At 41.8% G+C, this 18,776-nt stretch overlaps 1 protein-coding gene across 2 annotated transcripts in view; it reads right to left on the bottom strand.

The window, feature by feature from the left end:
* LOC138803694 (filensin-like) overlaps positions 1 to 18,776 on the bottom strand; it is a 58,273-nt gene that overhangs the window by 31,504 nt on the left and 7,993 nt on the right. Inside the window, exon 1 of one of the 2 annotated variants that reach the window (XM_069987751.1) lies at positions 2,085 to 2,461. The exons of the other annotated variant lie outside the window; for it this stretch is intronic. Coding sequence (XP_069843852.1) covers positions 2,085 to 2,461 — 377 coding nt within the window. Of the gene's footprint in view, positions 1 to 2,084; positions 2,462 to 18,776 lie in introns of those variants that run through there. 2 annotated transcript variants of the gene reach the window in all.

Below are 18,776 nucleotides of genomic sequence, written 5' to 3'. Positions count from 1 at the left end.
TATGGCTCAAGTAGAAAAGCACTGACCTAACAAGTAAAAGCCCTGAGTTCAAACTCCAGTACTCTCTCAAACACATACATGCATGCCTGCATGCAAACATACATACATGCATACATACATGAGGATGTGGCAGAATAAAATGCAGACTGTGATTCAAGAGCTGGGGAGGGTGGGGGCCAGAGAAGGAATCTATACTTCCCAGCAAGCTTCCTGGTAATGCTGATGTAGAGGTTGTGGAACCATGGACCACATTTTAAGTGGCAAAATCTAGAAGACACACACTGAAACTGTGGTGCTATGAAGACAATTGGACTCATCATGCCCAGAACCTGAATTCCATTTCCAGCCCAGAATTCACTACTCTAGTGGCCTTGCTCCAACACCTCCTCAGGCTCATCTGAAAACCATCAATTAGGATAAGGCTGTGCAGGTTAAAACACATCCCTGTTTCTCAAAACATTGAGTTGATAAAGAGTTATGCCATACCATCCTTTGGGCCCTCTTCTGGAAAAGTAAAATCAAGTCTTAAATAATGCCTTTTATTTTATTTATTTATTTATTTTGGCTGGTCCTGGGGCTTGAATTCAGGGTCTGGGCACTGTCCTTGAACTTCTTTTGCTCAAGGCTAGTGATCTACCACCTGAGCCACAGTGCTACTTATGGCTTTTTCTGAATAGTTTATTGGAAATAAGAGTCTCACAGACTCTCCTGCTCAGTCTAGCTTTGAGAGGCCATCCTCAGATCTCAGTCTCCAGAGTAACTAGGATTACAGGAATGAGCCACCAGCACCCAGCAAATAATGCTTTTTAAATCACATCCTCAAGTACTATAAACATAGGAGAGTACTGTATCATATCTCTGTGACTATAAAATACCTTGTGCCTGCTTTATGATACATAGTGGTGTTTTAAATGATGTTACTACAGAGTGTTTTCTTTCCAGATGATGATTGAGAAGCTAATGTTAAAAAAAAAAAGTGGGGGCTGGGAAGGTGGCTCAGTGGTAGAGCAGTTGCCTTGCATGCATGTGGCCTTGGGTTCGATTCTTCAGCACCACATAAGCAAAAAGAAAAAAGCTGGAAGTAGCGCTGTGGCTCAAGTGGTAGAGCACTAGCCTTGAGCTGAAGAACTGAGGGACAGCATCCAGGCCCAGAGTTCAGGCCACACAACCGGACCCCCCCCAAAAAAAGTGGTGCAGGTACCACAACATTAATAGAATAAAACAAATTGATTTTTAAAAAGCCAAACACATGAAGTACATATTGTTGGGAAATTCTACAAAACCAAAGAGGGGGGAGGAGAGGGAAGAAGAGGGGAAAGAAAGAAAGAAAAAAAGAAAGAAAGGAAGGAAGGAAGGAAGGAAGGAAGGAAGGAAGGAAGGAAGGAAGGAAGGAAGGAAGGAAGGAAGGAAGGATCTTACAAATCAGAACCCTGAGCACAATAAGTTTGGAAGAGGACTGACTGGAAATGAGGAGGGAATTTTGGTAATAGTGTGTGTGTGTGTGTGTGTGTGTGTGTGAGAGAGAGAGAGAGAGAGAGAGAGAGAGAGAGAGAGAGAGAGAGAGAGAGAGAGAGAGTGTGTCCTGGGGCTTGAAATCAAAGCCTAAGTGCTGTCCCTTAGCTTTTTCACTTAAGGCTGACACTCTACCACTTGAGCCACAGCTCCACTTAGGTTTTTTGCTCGGAAATAAGTGTCATCGATTTTCATGAGAGCTTTGAAATGCAATCTTTGGGTCTTTGGATCTCAGCTAGGATCATAGGCATGAGCCACCAGGGCCCAATTTGGAATTTGGGCAATGGAAATTTGTTGTTTTGACGGTCGCACTTGGAGTGTGCATTTATTGTGTGCATTTTCTGAACTTAAAAATATACTAAAAACAAGTGATCTGTCTCGTGTAAATGTGGAAGTGCATCAAAAAGAAAGCTAGGCTTAAGGAAACGCTGACACCTGCAAACCCTCTGCTGGAGTAGGCCATTGGTAGGTAGCTGGGGAGCAAAGCTGGACCTCCAGCTCCGGCTCCTAGATCCGCGCTGCCAGGACATACCACACCTTGCCTCTGTCTCCCCTGCAATGTCACCACTTACTTGGTCCGGAACTCGTCGAGCGTGCGCTGCGCCTCTGCACCCTGGCGCTCCAGCCGGGCGCGCTCAGCCACCAGGTCCCGGGCACGCTGGTGGTTGGCCTCGATGTAGCGAGCCAGGGCATCTTCGGGGCCGGTCAGCTCGCCCAGGCGCTGGAAAGCATCCAGCTGCCTCCGAAGGCCCGCGTGGCGCTGCTCGAGCGCTCGGGCCCGCTGGATGTGGGCAGCCACACGTTCGCCCAGTCCCTGCAGCGCCGCCAGGCTGGGCCCAGCGATCCGGGACTCCGGGACCTGGAGCTCGGGCTCGGCCGGGCCAGAGGCCTGATCGGCCCGTTCATATTGCTCCTGGCGGGCTTGGAACACGTAGCTGCGGCGGTACATGGCTCCTCTGAGAGCGAGTGGACAAGCCTCCCCCAGGAGGCCCGTGCCCAGCCAGCAGCCCGCTAAATAACCATCGGACGCCGCTGGGACGTTCCAGAGCGGATCAGCAGTTGGTCCAACTCAGGGCCCCTGGCCGAGAACAATAGAGACCGCAGCGCCCTGCTTTGTGAGCCGGATTAGGGGCCCATACAAGCTCTGGGGTTGGAAGGTTCAATTGAGCAATGAGGTTTTTGTTCTGTGATTGTGAAGACCTGTTGCTTTCTGATTGAATGGAGGGTCAGGGGACAAGGGGGGAATGGCGTTCTTTTGACTGGTTCCACTGGGAACTGTGAAAGCAACTCAAGGCGAGCTTATTAAACTTGAAGTAGCTCAAGACCTGCCCTCCTTGTCTCTTTTTCGGCTGCTTTCTGATTATTTAAGGAGGTCCTTCCCCAAATAGCATAATATTGGGGAACTCTTCTCTGTGGTGAGGATTCATAATCACAGGAGCAAGGGGGAAAAAGACATCTCTAGTAAGGTATATTTCTTTCTTACTAATACTTGTGTATATTTGCAAAGATGCTATCTGCTCTCGTATAGTAACTTAAGAAGCATGTGCAGTGATGTTAAAACATTACCCTAGCACTCCCAGTGGTGTTAGAATGTTACCCTTACTCAGTGATGTTACAATGTTACCCTAGCTCTTTGCTCTATCAGTGATATTACAATGTTACCCTCACTCTCGAGGATTTTGATATCCTTTTTAAATAGAAGACACAAGTAGAGCTGCATCAAGACATAGCTGATAGGGTTTTCTTTTTTTAACTAAAAGAGAATCTCATAGCCTAAAGATTTAATAAATTGGCCAACTCATATATGCATATACATGTATGTATGTACTATGTATGTATGTATGATTGAATAGTTAGGCTTTGAAAAATCATTTATACATTGGGGAAACTATTTTTATTGGAGAAAAATAATACATGATATCTACAATAGATAGACATAACATTATTAGCTTATACTAATGCACAATTTAGAGTTTAATACCAGAATAGACAATCAGGAGTTCAAGTGAAGAGGTATATAAGAGTGAAGAGGTATAGAAAAAAGAGAACTAGAGGGCTGGGAAGGTGGCTCAGTGGTAGAGCGCTTGCCTTGCCTGCATGAGGCCGTGGGTTCAATTCCTCAGCACCACATAAGCAAAAAGAAAAAAGCCAGAAGTGGCGCTGTGGCTCAAATGGTAGAGCACTAGTCTTGAGCTGAAGAGCTGAGGGACAGCGCCCAGGCCCAGAGTTCAGGCCCCACAACCGGACCCAAAAAAAAAAAAAAAAAAAAGAACTAGAAACAGGACAGATGGTAACTTTTTTTTGTTATATGATTAACAAAAAGAGCCAGGTGATGGTGGCTCATGCCTGTAATCCTAGCTATTCAGGGGGCTGAGATCTGAGGATTGCAGTTCAAAGCCAGCCCAGGCAGTAAAGTCCATGAGACCCTTTATCTACAATTAGCCATCATAAACCCAGAAGTGGAGCTGTGGCTCAATGTGATAGAGCACTAGCCTTGAGCAAAAGAGCTCAGGGACAGCACCCAGGCTCTGAGTTCAAGACTCACAACCGACAACAGCAAACAACAACAAAAGATTAATAAAGAGTAGCATTTGAAAAATAATGTTATGCCGGGCGCTGGTGGCTCACGCCTGTAATCCTAGCTACTCAGGGGGCTGAGATCTGAGGATCGAGGTTCCAAGCCAGCCCCGGCAGGAGAGACCATGAGACTCCTATCTCCAATAAACCACCAGAAAACCGGAAGTGGCGCTGTAGCTCAAGTGGTAGAGCGCTCGCCTTGAGCTGAAGAGCTGAGGGACAGCGACCAGTCCCAGTAGTTCAAGCCCCACGACCGACAAAAAAAAAAGAAAAAGAAAAAGAATGTTATGACAGGTCTTTGATAAGCAATATTACCATTAAAACAAAAGTGAATCTAACCCTTCCTGTGGTAGCATAACCTCCCAGTCTTAAAGCCCTAAAACAAACAAACCAAAAGAGATTTATGGCTCATGGTGCACATCCATCCAAAGTCCACTGTGGCTTCTCCTTCATGTCCTCCTTACTTCAGCACCTAACCACTAGAGCAACCACCACCTTATACACTGATGCTCATCATGGAGAAAAAGCAATAGCATGCACTGGCTTTAAAAGTTTCCACAAAAATCACATTGAATTGGCCCAAGTAAGGTACACAGCCTCGTCTACATATGGTAAGAATGCCATCCTACCATGTGCCTCAAAGAAGCACGTGTTGGGCATTTATGTCAACAACTGTCAAGACTCCATTGCTGGTGGGCAGTCATTCAATACAAATGGAGAACATGTACATGAGAAAGAAATCATTGCTGATGGAATTTGGCAAATCAAGAGACATGTTTGTAGGGAGAGATTCTGTGGGCTTGATAAATGATCAGCCTTTGGGGAACTGTTAAACATAGTGGAACAGCACTAGTTTGGGTGTGCTACAATCAGAAAGATCTGATAGTAAATTTGGATCTCATTATTTTGATAACTGATTTATCCAATCTGGTTCCAGTATGAGCACTGGGCATAACTACTTCAAAAAATAAAGGTCACTGGCTAGAAGTATGGCTCAGTGATAGAGCACCTGCCTAACAAGCACAAAACCCCACCACCAAAAAGAAAGAAGAAAGAAGAAATAGTGTCAGTTTGCCTAAGACAGACCATAGTTATACTCTCTACCTCTTTCACTCTTGCCTTCTGGTCTGTATAACCTGGACGTATACCCTACATTTAATAAAAACTCCATGTAAGAAAAATCCTATAATAAAGAGAAAAGAGATCCATATGTGGTGACACACACCTGTAATTTCAGCACTGGGGTGACTGAAGCAGAAGGATCCTGAGTTTAAGGCCAGCCTGTGTTTTTTAGTGAGACCCTATTGATTGGGGGAGGGTGAAGGGGAGGGGAGACAGACAGAGACAGAGAAACGGACAGAAGGAGTGATATTCTTTAAAAAAAAAAAAAAAAAAGTAAATATCTGCCAGGTGCTGGTGGCTCATGCCTGTAATCCTAGCTATTCAATAGACTGAGATCTGAGGACTGAGTTCAAAGCCAGCCTGAGCAGGAAAGTCTGTAAGATGCTTATCTCCAACTACACACACACACACACACACACACACACACACACACACACACACACACCAGAAATAAAGCTGTGGGTCAGTCAAGTGATAGAGTACTAGTCTTGATAAAAAATGCTCAAGGACCACACCTAGGCCCTGAGTTCAAGCCCCAGGGCTGGCACCAAAATAAAAAATAAAGGTAGGGCTGGGAAGGTGGCTCAGTGGTAGAGTGCTTGCCTTGCATGCATGAGGCCTTCGGTTCAATTCCTCAGCACCACATAAGCAGAAAAAGCCAGAAATGGGGCTGACGCTCAAGTGGTAGAGTGCTAGCCTTCAGCAGAAGAGCTGAGGGACAGTACGCAGGCCCAGAGTTTAGGCCCCACGACCTACCAAAAAAAAATAAAAAATAAATAAAAATAAAGGTAAGTATTCATAAAAGACAGAGAGAGGGGGCTGGGAATGTGGCTTAGTGGTAGAGTGCTTGCCTAGCATGCATGAAGCCCTGGGTTTGATTCCTCAGTGTCACATAAACAGAAAAAGCCAGAAGTGGCACTGTGGCAATTTGTGCAATTTGCTCTCAAATAATTCTGAAAAAATGACATGTATAGAATGTAAATATGTACATGAAGGGAAATTAGACAACATGTGAATGAAGGAAAATAAGTGAATAGCATATGTGTGTCATTTGTACTATTCCTGCAGTTAAAAAATTATTTTCATTGTTAGGAAATGCAAAGACTTAGAAAAAATTATATTCAGTGAAGTAAGCCAGGCCCAAAGAAACATAGGTCCCATGGTTTCCCGTATTTGCAATAACTAGTATATGTCTGAGACAAGCAGAAACAGTCAGATAAGTTGATATTAGGTGAAATGAACCCCAAGATAAGGACTCAAATGGTTTTCTTGCTATTGTTTCTAACATATTTATAAGATGATTTCTTTGTTGCATTGTATGTCCCTCCCCCATGGTATAACCCCTGCTTTCACTGTATTTGATGTTGGTATAATTTGTGGAGAGGAAGGGATAAAACAAATTGTTTAAATAGGGATACAGGTGGACCCACTGCAACAATGAGATGTACAGGAAGGGATGGGAAGGGGAAACAAAGGAGGAGGCAACAATGCTTGATAAGAAATGTACTCATGGGCTGGGAAGGTGGCTCAGTGGTAGAGCGCTTGCCTTGCATGTGTGAGGCCCTGGGTTCAATTCCTCAGCACCACATAAACAAAAAGAAAAAAGATGGAAGTGGCACTGTGGCTCAAGTGGTAGAGCATTAGCCTTGAACTGAAGAACTGAGGGATAGTTCCCAGGCCCAGAGATCAGGCCCCATGACCAAACCCAAAAAAAGAAAGAAAAGAAAAGAAAAGAAAGAAAGAGGAAAAGAAAAAAAGAAATGTACTCATTACCTTGCTCATGTAATTGTAACCCCTTTGTACGGTATTTTCACAATAATAAAAAAAATTTCAAAACATTTGTGTATGTTGGGATCCTCTTTTAGATGAAGAGCATGGCAGTGTAAGCATTTGCTTGCTGTACTTTTTAGCCACATACGTATATAATAGCAAAGACAGGGAAGAAAATGAATAGAAGCTTAGTAAAGGTCAGAGAAAATGGTTTATACCTATTGACCCATTTTAATCATGTGAATATACTATGGTGTAAGTGAAAATGTCTGTTACAAGCAAGAAGGGAAAGCAAAACTCAAAACACCAGATGTATGGTGGTTACAGCCACAAGAAAATAAATCTCTATAAATCAGAAGTTAATGAAATATGTCAGGCTTTGGCTCAGATCTCCTATCTCTATCTCTGTCTCTGTTTCTCTGTCTCTGTCTGCCTGTCTCTCTCTCTCCCTTCTCCTCCCCCCATCAGTTGTGGGTCTTGAACTCAGGGCCTGGGAGCTGTCCCTGAGCTTCTTTGTGCTCAAGGCTAGCACTCTACCCCTTGAGCCACAGCGCTACTTCCAATCCAGCTTTTCTTTTCTTTTTTATTGTCTTGTATATATTTTTTTAATTTTTAATGTTTTATTGTAAAGATACTATACAGAGGGGTTACAGTTACATGAGTAAGGTAATGAGTACCTTTTCTTGAGTATACTTGCTCAATTTAAATATCACAATGACTACTTGTCGATTAAAAATAAAATGAGGGCTAGGAATGTGGCTTAGTGGTAGAGTGCTTGCCTAGCATGCATGAAACCCTGGGTTCAATTCCTCAGTATTACATACACAGAAAAGGCTGGAAGTGGCACTGTGGCTCAAGTGGTAGTGTACTAGCCTTGAGCAAAAGAAGCTCAGGGACAGTGACCAGGCCTGAGTTCAAGCCCCACAACTGGCAAAAAAAAAAAAAAAGTAGTTTAATTATAGAAAAAAACTTTTAAAAATTTGTTTTTAGAGACGTCTTGCTATGCTGCATAAATCCTGCCTCGTAGACTCAGTAGCTGAGACCACACACAGGAACCATCACACCTTGCTAAAAGTTTCATTGATATTTTTTCTACTGTACACTTGTTTTTGTGTTTGTATGTGGTTTTCTTATGTATGTGTACTGGTCCTGAGGCTTGAACTCAGGGTCTGAGCCTCTTTTGCTCAAAGCTAGCCCTCTACCACTTGAGCCTCAGCTCTACTTCCACTACCACCACCCGTTCTTGTTTTGAGTCTCCACTATTTTTTGAGCTCCATTTCTGGCTTTTTTTTTTTTTTTGAGTCTCATGGACTCTCCTGCCCAGCTGACTTGTGAATTGCAATCCTCAGATTTCAAGTAGCTAGGATTACAGTTGTGAGTTCACGGGTACAGGCTGTTTTATTGTTGTTGTTATGGGTATTGAAAAAAGTGTGAGTGAAATATAGATATATATTATTTGTCATTCAGTTCATTGGAGTTTTGAGCCATTTCTTGCACTTAAGATACACTGTGAATTTACTTTAAGTTTGTTTGTTATCTATGAGTCCCAGAGCTGTAGATTCACATTAACAACAGAGTCTATCTATGGGAGCTATCTATCTGAGCCGTAGATTCACATTGGGCCTCTGATGTATACCTGGTGACTTTGAGCAAGCCAGTTATTCCTCTTTTTAAAATGGTGAAATAAGATCCACTTCTTGTTTACAATGGGATGGACTGTGTCTTCACCAAAATCACATGTTAAAATTCTTACTTCCTGGCGCTGTGGCTCAAGCGGTAGAGTGCTCACCTTGAGCTGAAGAGCACAGGGACAACACCCAAGCCCAGAGTTCAAGCACCACAACCGACTAAATAAAAAATAAATAAAAATTCTTACTTCCTCAGAAGGTGATTTCATTTGAAAATAGGATTAACGTAAATGACATCATTAGGATATATTCTAATATAACTAGCACTCTTAAATGCAGAGGGAGGAGATCAGGACATAGGGAGGCAGCCACTTGGAGACACAGGGAGAAGACAACCTTTGGCAAACCAAGGTGAATCTGGACACCTTGATCTCACCTCTCTAGCTCCAAACTATCAGAAACAAATTTCTGTGGTTTCAGCCACCAGGTCTCTGGTTCTGTGTTTTTACAGCTCTAGCAAGCTCATATAGTCTGAGTCTGCCATCTTTTGCTGCAATCCTTTTCTCAAAGTATACAGATGTCTGCCACAAGAGGGCAACACTGCACTAAAATTGAATGCCCTACTGTAAAGCCCTAGTAATTGCAACAAAAGAGGGCAGAGGCACAGACGCACAGTTACACGTTGTAGTGCCTTTCTAGGAAACTGCAGCACTCAAAAGTAAAACCAGCCTCAGAAATTCTCATTTTGAGTAAGGAGGTCGATGACCCAAGGAAAAAAGAACAGATTTTCCATTCCTAGCCCAGTTCTATATAGCCAGGGCTGTCCATCAGGCTTCAATCTTTAAAGACACTGTATCACATGCTGAGTGTGGTGAGTCAGCATGAAGGATGGCAAGTGATAGAAAAGTATACTTGGGGGGTCTGGGAAGGTGGCTCAGTGGTAGAGCGCTTGCCTTGCATGCCTGAGGCCCTGGGTTGGATTCCTCAGCACCACATAAGCAAAAAGAAAAAACCTGGATGTGGCGCTGTGGCTCAAGTGGTAGAGCACTAGCCTTGAGCTGAATTGCTGAGGGACAGTGCCCAGGCCCAGAGTTCAGGCCCCATGACCTGACCCAAAAAAAGAAAGAAAGAAAGAAAGAAAGAAAGAAAGAAAGAAAGAAAGAAAGAAAGAAAGAAAGAAAGAAAGAAAGAAAGAAAGAAAGAAAGAAAGAAAGAAAAGTATACTTGGAAGCAAGGCTTCTCTTCAACTGCACACATACAGTTGGCTGAAAATTTATGGGAAGGGAAACTTAAGATTCAAGCATGTAAATGCAAGAAGACACTAAACATCCAACTTGGTTTTCTAAGGGTCTAATGTAGAAACTGAAGTATCAAAAAAAAAAATCACCATACACTGGTGGCTCACACTTGTAATTTTAGCTACTCAGGACCTTGAGACCTGAGAATGGAAGTTCAAGACCATTCAGGATAGAAAAGTCTGTGAGACTATTATCTCCAATTGACCAGCAAAAAACAAAACAAAAGTGAAAGCATTGCTCAAGTAATAAGGTAACAGCCTTGAGTGAAAATGCCAAATGATAGCACAAGGCCCTGAGTTCAAGTCCCTGTACCAGCACACATACACACACACACACACAAATAAAAGAAAACTCAACTTTATATGATAAAAGGTATATTCCTGGTTCTCTGATTGAGAGACACAAAGAAATAACAATTGAGTGCAATAAATGATGTTGAACTAGATTCTAGCTTGGCAATAAAAGAAAAAAGTATAAGGGACACCATTATGGCAATGGATGGAATTTGAATATGAACTTGGTATTAAAATAATAATTGTAACAAAGTTAAAATGGCTGATTTTGATCACCATATTATGACATGCCAGAAAATGACCTCATTGTTAGTAAATGTAGACTGGTTTAGGGATAAACATATACAGAGAATAAGAAACGCATGTTTATATAATTCATAACTATAAATAAAGACATATACTAAAAAGGCAAATAGAACCAGGCACCCACCAGTGGCTCATGCCTACAATCTTTGCTATTTAGGAGACTGAGATATGATATGAGAATCATGGTTCAAAGGCAGCCTGGGTAAGAAAGTCCCTGAGACTCTTATGTCCAATTAACCACCAAAATTCCAGAAGCAGAGCTGTGGCTCAAGTGGTAGAGGGCTAGCCTTGAGTGGAAAAGCTCAGAACAGTGCCCAGGCCCTGAATACAAGCCCCAGGACTGGCAAAAAAAAAAGAGCAAAATGTTAATAACTAGTGGAGTTGGGTTTTAGAAGTGTTCCTTAATGTCTTCTATATGTTTGAAATAATAAGGGGAAAAAAGTTACATATCCAAATCCCCAGTTCTTCAGGAAAATGTCTTCTATAATGGAAATAGAATGTAAAATTTCTCCTTTGATTCACCAAATGGTCTCAGCAACCGAAATCTCATTGGTGCCTATGGGAAGAATGCCCATCTGAATGCTCTTAACGGTAGTTAGATTTTTTTTAATGCTGATACAGGGACTTAAACTCAAGGCCTGGCACTGTCCCTTAGTCTTTTCATTCAACAGTAGTGATTTTTACCATTTGAGCCACAGCTCCATTTCCAGCTTTTTGTTTAAATAAGTTTTTTATTGTGAAAATACTATACAGAGGGGTTGCAGTTACATGAGCAAGGTAATGAGTACATTTCTTATCCAGCATTGTTGCCTTCTCCTTTGTTTTTCCCCTACCATCCTGTCCCACCTCCTCAACTACCACCCCTACCCCTCCCACCCTCCCTTCCATTTCCAGGTTTTTGAGGACTAATCAGCAATAAAAGTCTCAATATCTTTCCTGCCCAGGTTGACTTCAAACCTTGATCCTCAGATCTCAGCCTCCTGAGTAGCTAGGATTACAGACATGAGTCACCAGCACCCAGCTTGGTGGTTAGGATTTTGAGGATATCTAGACTTACCTTCTCTGCCCATAAGACAATGGGCCACAGTCTTGGAATGTCATTGGCACAGGGTCAGTCATCAATTCATCATCCCTTTGCCAGTTCATAAAAAGTGGCTGTACCTGTGACCTCTATCATGCAGAAGTGAGTCATCCCAATACTTGTCAGGGCCAACTATGGAGTCTCACAGTTATAATTTCTGTGGATATCAATCAAGCCATGGTGTTCCTGTTTTGGCTCTATAATTCTGTTTAAGATATCATAAAAAGACCTATAACCGCATTCAAGTTAGGTCAGACTGCATCTCAACCATAACCTCTCTTCTTCTAGGAGTAAACTGGCAAGTTGTTGGGTATATTATCAAGCTGAAGTTGGTCAATGGGCATACCCATAATGCCCTAAAAAGAGGCTGTTCCAAACTCTGCTTTGTACCACCTAAGAGATGGGTCTCAAGGAACTGTGAATGCTCAGCCATGAAGGTATTTCTGAAGGAAGTTTTACTCATGGAGTTAAACATATACTTTGACTAGCTGTTGTTTGTGTAAGTCTAGGTCTACTTTCCTATGATATCAGAAGGGACTGATAGGACTATTTCATGAAGAAATATATTATATCTTCCCAAATGTACCAGATTCCTAGCTTTTACCTAAAATTGAAAACAATGACACCTCAAGCTAGCTTTCTCATAAGCCATTTTCAAATTCTGCATACAGTTTAAGAGTACAGTAAGAGATAGAAAGACTGTACATTGTAAGCCCTCTTGAGCTCAATGAATAATTTTCTAATGAACTTACTAGCAATAGCTGGTTTACAAGAGACTAACATTGTTTGGTGGAGTTTGGCCAAAATTCAAAGAACTATATATCACAATCATCTGACTTCTTAGCTCATTTGCAAAGTGCTTCCTACTGACTCATTTATTTAAAATCTGTGTCACCTGGCCTTTTCACCCAGCAAATACCAACATCTTCCTTATTCCTATACCCTCCCTCCCAACTGCTCATGCATATTCATGTATGCAAATAGATGCATTGAGAGGTCTCCCTTCTATGCACTACTGGCCCCATAGGCTGACGCACCCCCTAGCTCAGGCTTCACCTCTCTACCACCATCCTAGCAGACCTGACCATAGGTAATTCTTCCCGAACTACAGTTTCTTAAAGGCAGGACTGATAATAATACTGATCATTCCCAATAGCCATCCTCCACTTGATCCCCAGGGACCCAAATTCTATCCTTCTCCCAGTGACTTGAAACTCAAAAGGCTGATCCTCCCAGGTTGTATCATGTGCCTTCCACATTCTCTCCTCCCATACCTTTGGGCAAAGGGATAGCTAATGCCTGCAGTTGCTATTTCCTACATGCTTTACCATGCTTTGATGATTCCTTTGATCCTATTCCAAGGATGACCTCATACAGAAATATAAGACCCTATCGAAAACATTAATTAAAGCAAAAACAAAGCTAGAGGCGTGGCTAAAGAGTGTCTACCTAGCAAGTGTAAGGCCCTGAGTTCAAATCCCAATGCCACCAATACACACATACATACATACACACACAAATACATACATACATACATACATATGAAGAAATTTGAAGATAAAATTGGGAGTCTGATCTTGAGGTTTTTTTTTTTTTTTTTTTTTTTGGTACTGGCATTAGGGATTGGACTCAGGGCCTAGGCATGTCCCTTAGCTATATTATATACTTGAATCTGGTGCTCTACCACTTAAGCCACAGCTCTACCACCAGATTTTGCTGGTTAATTGGAGATGAGAGTCTCATGTACTTCCCTACCCAGGCTGGTTTTGAACAGTGATCCTCAAGATCTCAGCCCACTGTATAGCTAGGCATGAGGCCATGGCACCCAGCTTCATCTTGAAACTTTTAAAGAGGAATTGGATGCCATGTGATCCAAGATGGAGTTTTACAGCCACTTTTAGCAGTGGCTCTAGGGAAGATCTGGTCACAACACTCCTTATTTGCTGACTAGTCTGTTTGAAAGGGCAGTCAAACTTAGTAGCAGCCCCAAACTGAAATTTACTCTGCTGTGATGTTTATGATGGCTAGATTTATGCTCAATTGTCTTTTATCATTAGATGAAATATATAAGAACAGAACAAAACTACATTCATTAAGAAAAAAAAAAACAGAGCAGCAGGGCATCAGTGGCTCACGCCTGTAATCCTAGCTACTCAGGAAGCTGAGATCTGAGGATCTCGGTTCAAAGGCAACCAGGGCAGGAAAGTCCATGAGACTCTTATCTCCAAGAAACCACTAGAAGTGGCACTGTGGCTCAAGTGGTGGAACTCTCACCTTGAGCTAAAGAGCTGAAGGATAGCACCCAAGCCCAGAGTCCAAGCCCCACAACCGACAAAAACGAACAACAACAAAAAAAAAACAGTGCATCAGTCAGCAGAATGATGATACTTGTAAGATGCACACAAAGGAAATATTAATTCCTTGGAAAATCACTTTCTATTTTTAAAAGATGGAAAGTAAGAGATGTTCCTAAGTAACAGACAATAAAGATACTTCACAGGCATCCTCAAAGGCTGTGGCTTTTCAAATGCAATCCTAAAGCAAAACCCATTTTGAAGGGTGGCATCCAAGCTGATTCTAGCTGCTTATTTTCTTCTGTGGTCAGCCTTTGCTGAATGTAGCAGTCTAAACTCCAGCCTCAAACTCTGAGTGGGTCCTTGTCTCTAAAATGCCCTTCATTGTCCTCGATGACCCTAATTGTATGACCTGGCAATTGAAGAGGGCGTTTGGATCAAATTCCCCCAGGGCAGGGTGATAGAGTATGAGAGTGTCCCCCCAAAGTCCATGTATCACCCTAAAGTCTATGCTTCTTGTCCTCTCTTCTCTTCCTCCTCCCCTTTCCTCTCCCTTCTCCTTCTCCTTCTTCTCTTCTCTTTTCTCCTTTTTTCTTCCCTTCCTTGACCTTTCTACCCTCTCCCACCTCTCTCTCCCACACAGTGCTTAAGGATGGAACCCAGGGCTTTGTGTACATAGGTAAACTCCTGTACCACTGCACTTCAACCCCAGCTTTGTATTGGAATCTCAAGTTCTCAGTGTGGCAGTGTTGGAGGTGGAGTCTAGTATGTGTCATGAGGAAGAGATCTACATGAATGAATTAATGCCTTGCTCTCAGGAATGATTGTGCTGTCACTGAGCTCAGTATTCTTCCAGTCTTCTTCACATGGCCACTTCTTCCTTAGTTTCCCTTATGAGTTGAAGCAGCCCAAGGCCTTCCTTAGAGGCTGAGTTGATATTGGCACCATACCCGTGGACTTCTCAGACTCAAGAACTATAAGCAAGAGGTAGGAGGTCGTAGCTCAATGTCAGAGTGTGTGCTTAGCATGTGCAAGGCTCTGACCCCAATCCCAGAACCAAAAACAAACAAAATCACCTAATTTCCCATCCCCCCCTACACAAAAATAAACCTTGCAAGCTAAAATAAAATTCAACATTTTATAGATTTAGAAAGTTTTAGAAACTCTGTCAAAGCAACAGAACAAACTAAGACAGATTTCAAACACATTGGATCTAAAAGTACTATTCTGTCAGGGTTTGCTATATACTAACCAAGTAACTGCAAGATCAATTCTAGGATATTAAAAGAATGGAATGAAAGAATTGTGCCCCTGCCACAAGGCAGTGGGCCCAAGCTTGCCTTGGGGGAACTATATGACATTTCTTAGAAGCTCATGAGAGTTCATTGTTACACTTTCAGAAATTTTGTCAGCTGATTGACAACTCATCAGTTGCTTGAAACTGGCTGTGGTGAGAGTATTTACACCACAAAACCCAGCAAACATGGAAGATTAGGATAGTTCTCCCAGGGAAAGTCAGTTGTTAACCACTTACTGACATTATTTACTATTTACTGTTATTTATTGATTATTATCTATAAAATAATATTATCTCTGGTGGCTGAAACTGCCAGATGAAATTAGTAGCATCCTTTGTTCAGTCTCTGAAAATTCAAAGAAGAGAATCAGGTTTTCCACGTATACTATTTAAAATGGTGCCCTAAATTTAAATGCCCAGTTTTTTTTTAAGACTAAAATTAGTCTATTGCCTGAGAATGTAGTTGTTTTTGCTTTTAGTTGGCTCAAGAAGTTCCTGAAAATTAATTTATGATAAATTGCCTTATAAAGTTAAAATGCTTTCCAAAATTTTATGGGGCAATTTGAAAACCTGGGGAAGTCAGCCAGTAAACTAAGCATATCTCTATTTTTTAAAAGGGAAGGGGGAAGGAGATTTATCTAAAATATAGTTAAGGTCCAGCTGGAAGAATTTTCCTCTGTTTTAGTGAAAAAGAGACAGCAACCTCTGGATAATCCCAAGATTTCCCCCCCCCCCCCCGAAATAATAGCTATCAGCTCTGTTGTCTTTGGCAAAGTCTTCTATCAAAACAAAAATTTTGCAACTGTAATGACCTAACTTGGGAAACAATTTTAGGAACCACAAAACATTTGTTTTAGTCTTTCTGGAAACCAACAGTAGAAGTTAAGAGAACATAAGATTGTTCTTGTAACAAAGCAAAAAATGGAACAAGGTCAACAATGAGAAGAATATTCCAGTTCAAATAAGGGTCATCCAGGCCCAATGAGATGTCTTCCAAATCAGAAATAAACATGCCTCATCCAACATCAAAACCAGCTAAAACCCTGCATCTGTTCAAGCAGTTACCAGGATATAGATGGTACTTTTATCACACAATACATTTAAAGCTAGGCAGATAGTTTTGACAAAAGCAGTAGGATTCCAAGATTGAAAAGAAAATAGAGCTAGACTTTAGAAGGACCAGGAGGGGGAAAAAACACTGCTGATGTGGTTGGAAAAAGAAAAGCTTCTTGCATATGACCCAGATTTCAGTGGGAAGTGTGCAGAAAACACAAGTTATGCAACATTATTATTGCTGATACTTTACCAAAAATTCATTAGCTCAACTTTATCTCCCTCCTGCTACTCCCCCTCATCTTCACAAATTTCACCATAATGTGTAAGCCAGATTCAGGAACATCTATACAGAATATAGATTTTTTTTTTTTTGAGTCCGGTCGTGGGGCCTGAACTTTGGGCCTGGGTGCTGTCCTTCAGCTCTTCAGCTCAAGGCTAGCACTCTACCACTTGAGCTACAGCACCACTTCTGGCTTTTTTCTTATGTGGTGCTGAGGAATCGAACCCAGGGCCTCAGGCATGCAAGGCAAGTGCTCTACCACTGAGCCAACTTCCCAGCCCCAGAATATAGATTTTTTTTTAAGGCATGAAAATATTTCTTCTTTTCATATGAAAAGAAGAGAGACTGTGTGTGGCCACCATCTCTAAAATAAACAACTGTCTTGGCAATTGATAAGGAAAGGATTGACACTTGCTTTCATTACTGTAAACTTTTATTGTGTTGCCTAGAAAATAAACAAACCAGAAAACCTCACCCATAATCAATGACAATGGCTAACCAAAATGTAGGGAGAGCTGAGTAGCTCACACCTGTAATCCTAGTCACTCAGGAGGCTGAGATATGAGGATCACACTTGAAAGCCAGTTCAGGCAGGAAAGCCTATGAGTCTCATCTCTCCAATTAGCCAGAAGTGGAGCTCTGGCTCAAGTGGTAGAGTGCTAGCCTTGAGCAAAGAAGCTCAGGGACAGTGCTTAGGCCCTGATTTCATGCTTCTTTAGGACTAGCACCCCACTCCCCAAAAATGGGGAGAAAGTTGGGCACTAGTGCCTCATGTCTGTAATCCTAGTTAGTCAGGTGGCTGAGATTTGAGGATCACAGTTAAAGTCAGTTCATGAGATGCCTATCCCCAATTAACCAGCAAAAAGCTAGAAGTGGAGCTTAAGTAGTAGACTACTAGCCTTGAGCAAAAAAGCTAATAGTGCCCAGGCCCCAAGTCCCAGTCCCAGTTCTGACATAAATAAATAGGCAGATAAATAAATAAATAAATAAATAAGGAAAGTGCCTATCAGATGAAAGACAAAGTATTAAGCATAGAAAATTCCAAAGTAATTGGAAGAAGAAACATTCATAGAAAAGTGGGCAGAACATATAAACAGTTGAGAAGTTTACAGTTTTTGGTTCTGTGTGTGTGTGTGTGCTTAAACTCAGGGCCTGGGCACTTTCCTGGAGCTTTTGTGTTCAGTGCTAGCACTCTACCACTTGATCCACAGCTCCACTTTTTTGGTGGCTAACTGGACTTAAAGACTCAAGACTTTCCTACATGGGCTAGCTTTGAACTTTGATCTTCAGATCTCAGCCACCTGACTAGTTAGGATTACAGGCATAAGCCACTAGCTCCTGGCTGTGATCTTTTCTAATTGGAAGAAATAAGCCATATTTATGTAGTCCAAGGTTCAAATGCACAGTTGCTAAAGTATGTTAAAGATTAAAGAAAGCCGGGCGACGGTGGCTCATGCCTGTAATCCTAGCTACTCAGGAGGCTGAGATCTGAGGAGCATGGTTAAAAGCCATCCTGGGCAAGGAAAGTCCGTGAATCTTTTATCTCCAATAAACCACTAGAAAAAACTGAAGTGGCACTGTGGCTCAAGTGGTAGAGCACTCGCCTTGAGCTGAAGAGCTGAGGGATAGCACTCAAGCCCAGAGTTCAAGCCCCACGACTGGCCAAAAAAAAAAAAAAAAAAGATTAAAGAAGGCATATTGCCAAAAAAAAAAAAATGAAAAAAATGTTTAATATTGATCAGAACACTGTAAATATAAGATAAACAGGAAGTACCTCCCAATATGGACAAAAATAAAAGAGCTCATAACTATCCAGTGTTGATGTAAGTCAAGAGGACTCCACATTCCATAGGTTGCTCATAAGAGTATGAAATTATGTAACTTATAGAAAGCAATCAATTATACAAATTATATTCCTTTAACTAGCTCATGGATTTCAACGTAGTAATTCTTCCAGGTATTTAGCTGAAGAACATATAATTTCTGAACTTTCACACTGCCCACGAATGGCTAAACAGCCAGAGTTCTCCAAAGAAACATATATCTTACATCTACCTACCTACCTACCTACTTACCTACCTACCTACCTACCTGTGTACATGTGTGTGTATGCATCTAAGTATATGCTTGTGTGTATACAGAATAAAGTCTGGAAGGATACATTTCATTCAGACTTTGCTCTGCATGTTCCAAATCAATGATATTTAATTTTGGTGAGAGGAAAAGAATTAGAGAACAAAAGTAAAAGTTTTCTAATAGAAG

The sequence above is a fragment of the Dipodomys merriami genome, unplaced genomic scaffold, assembly GCF_024711535.1.
Source record: "Dipodomys merriami isolate MVZ:Mamm:240054 unplaced genomic scaffold, mDipMer1.0.p SCAF_346, whole genome shotgun sequence".
Taxonomy (NCBI): Eukaryota; Metazoa; Chordata; class Mammalia; order Rodentia; family Heteromyidae; genus Dipodomys; species Dipodomys merriami.
This window is presented reverse-complemented; position numbering and strand designations above follow the sequence as displayed.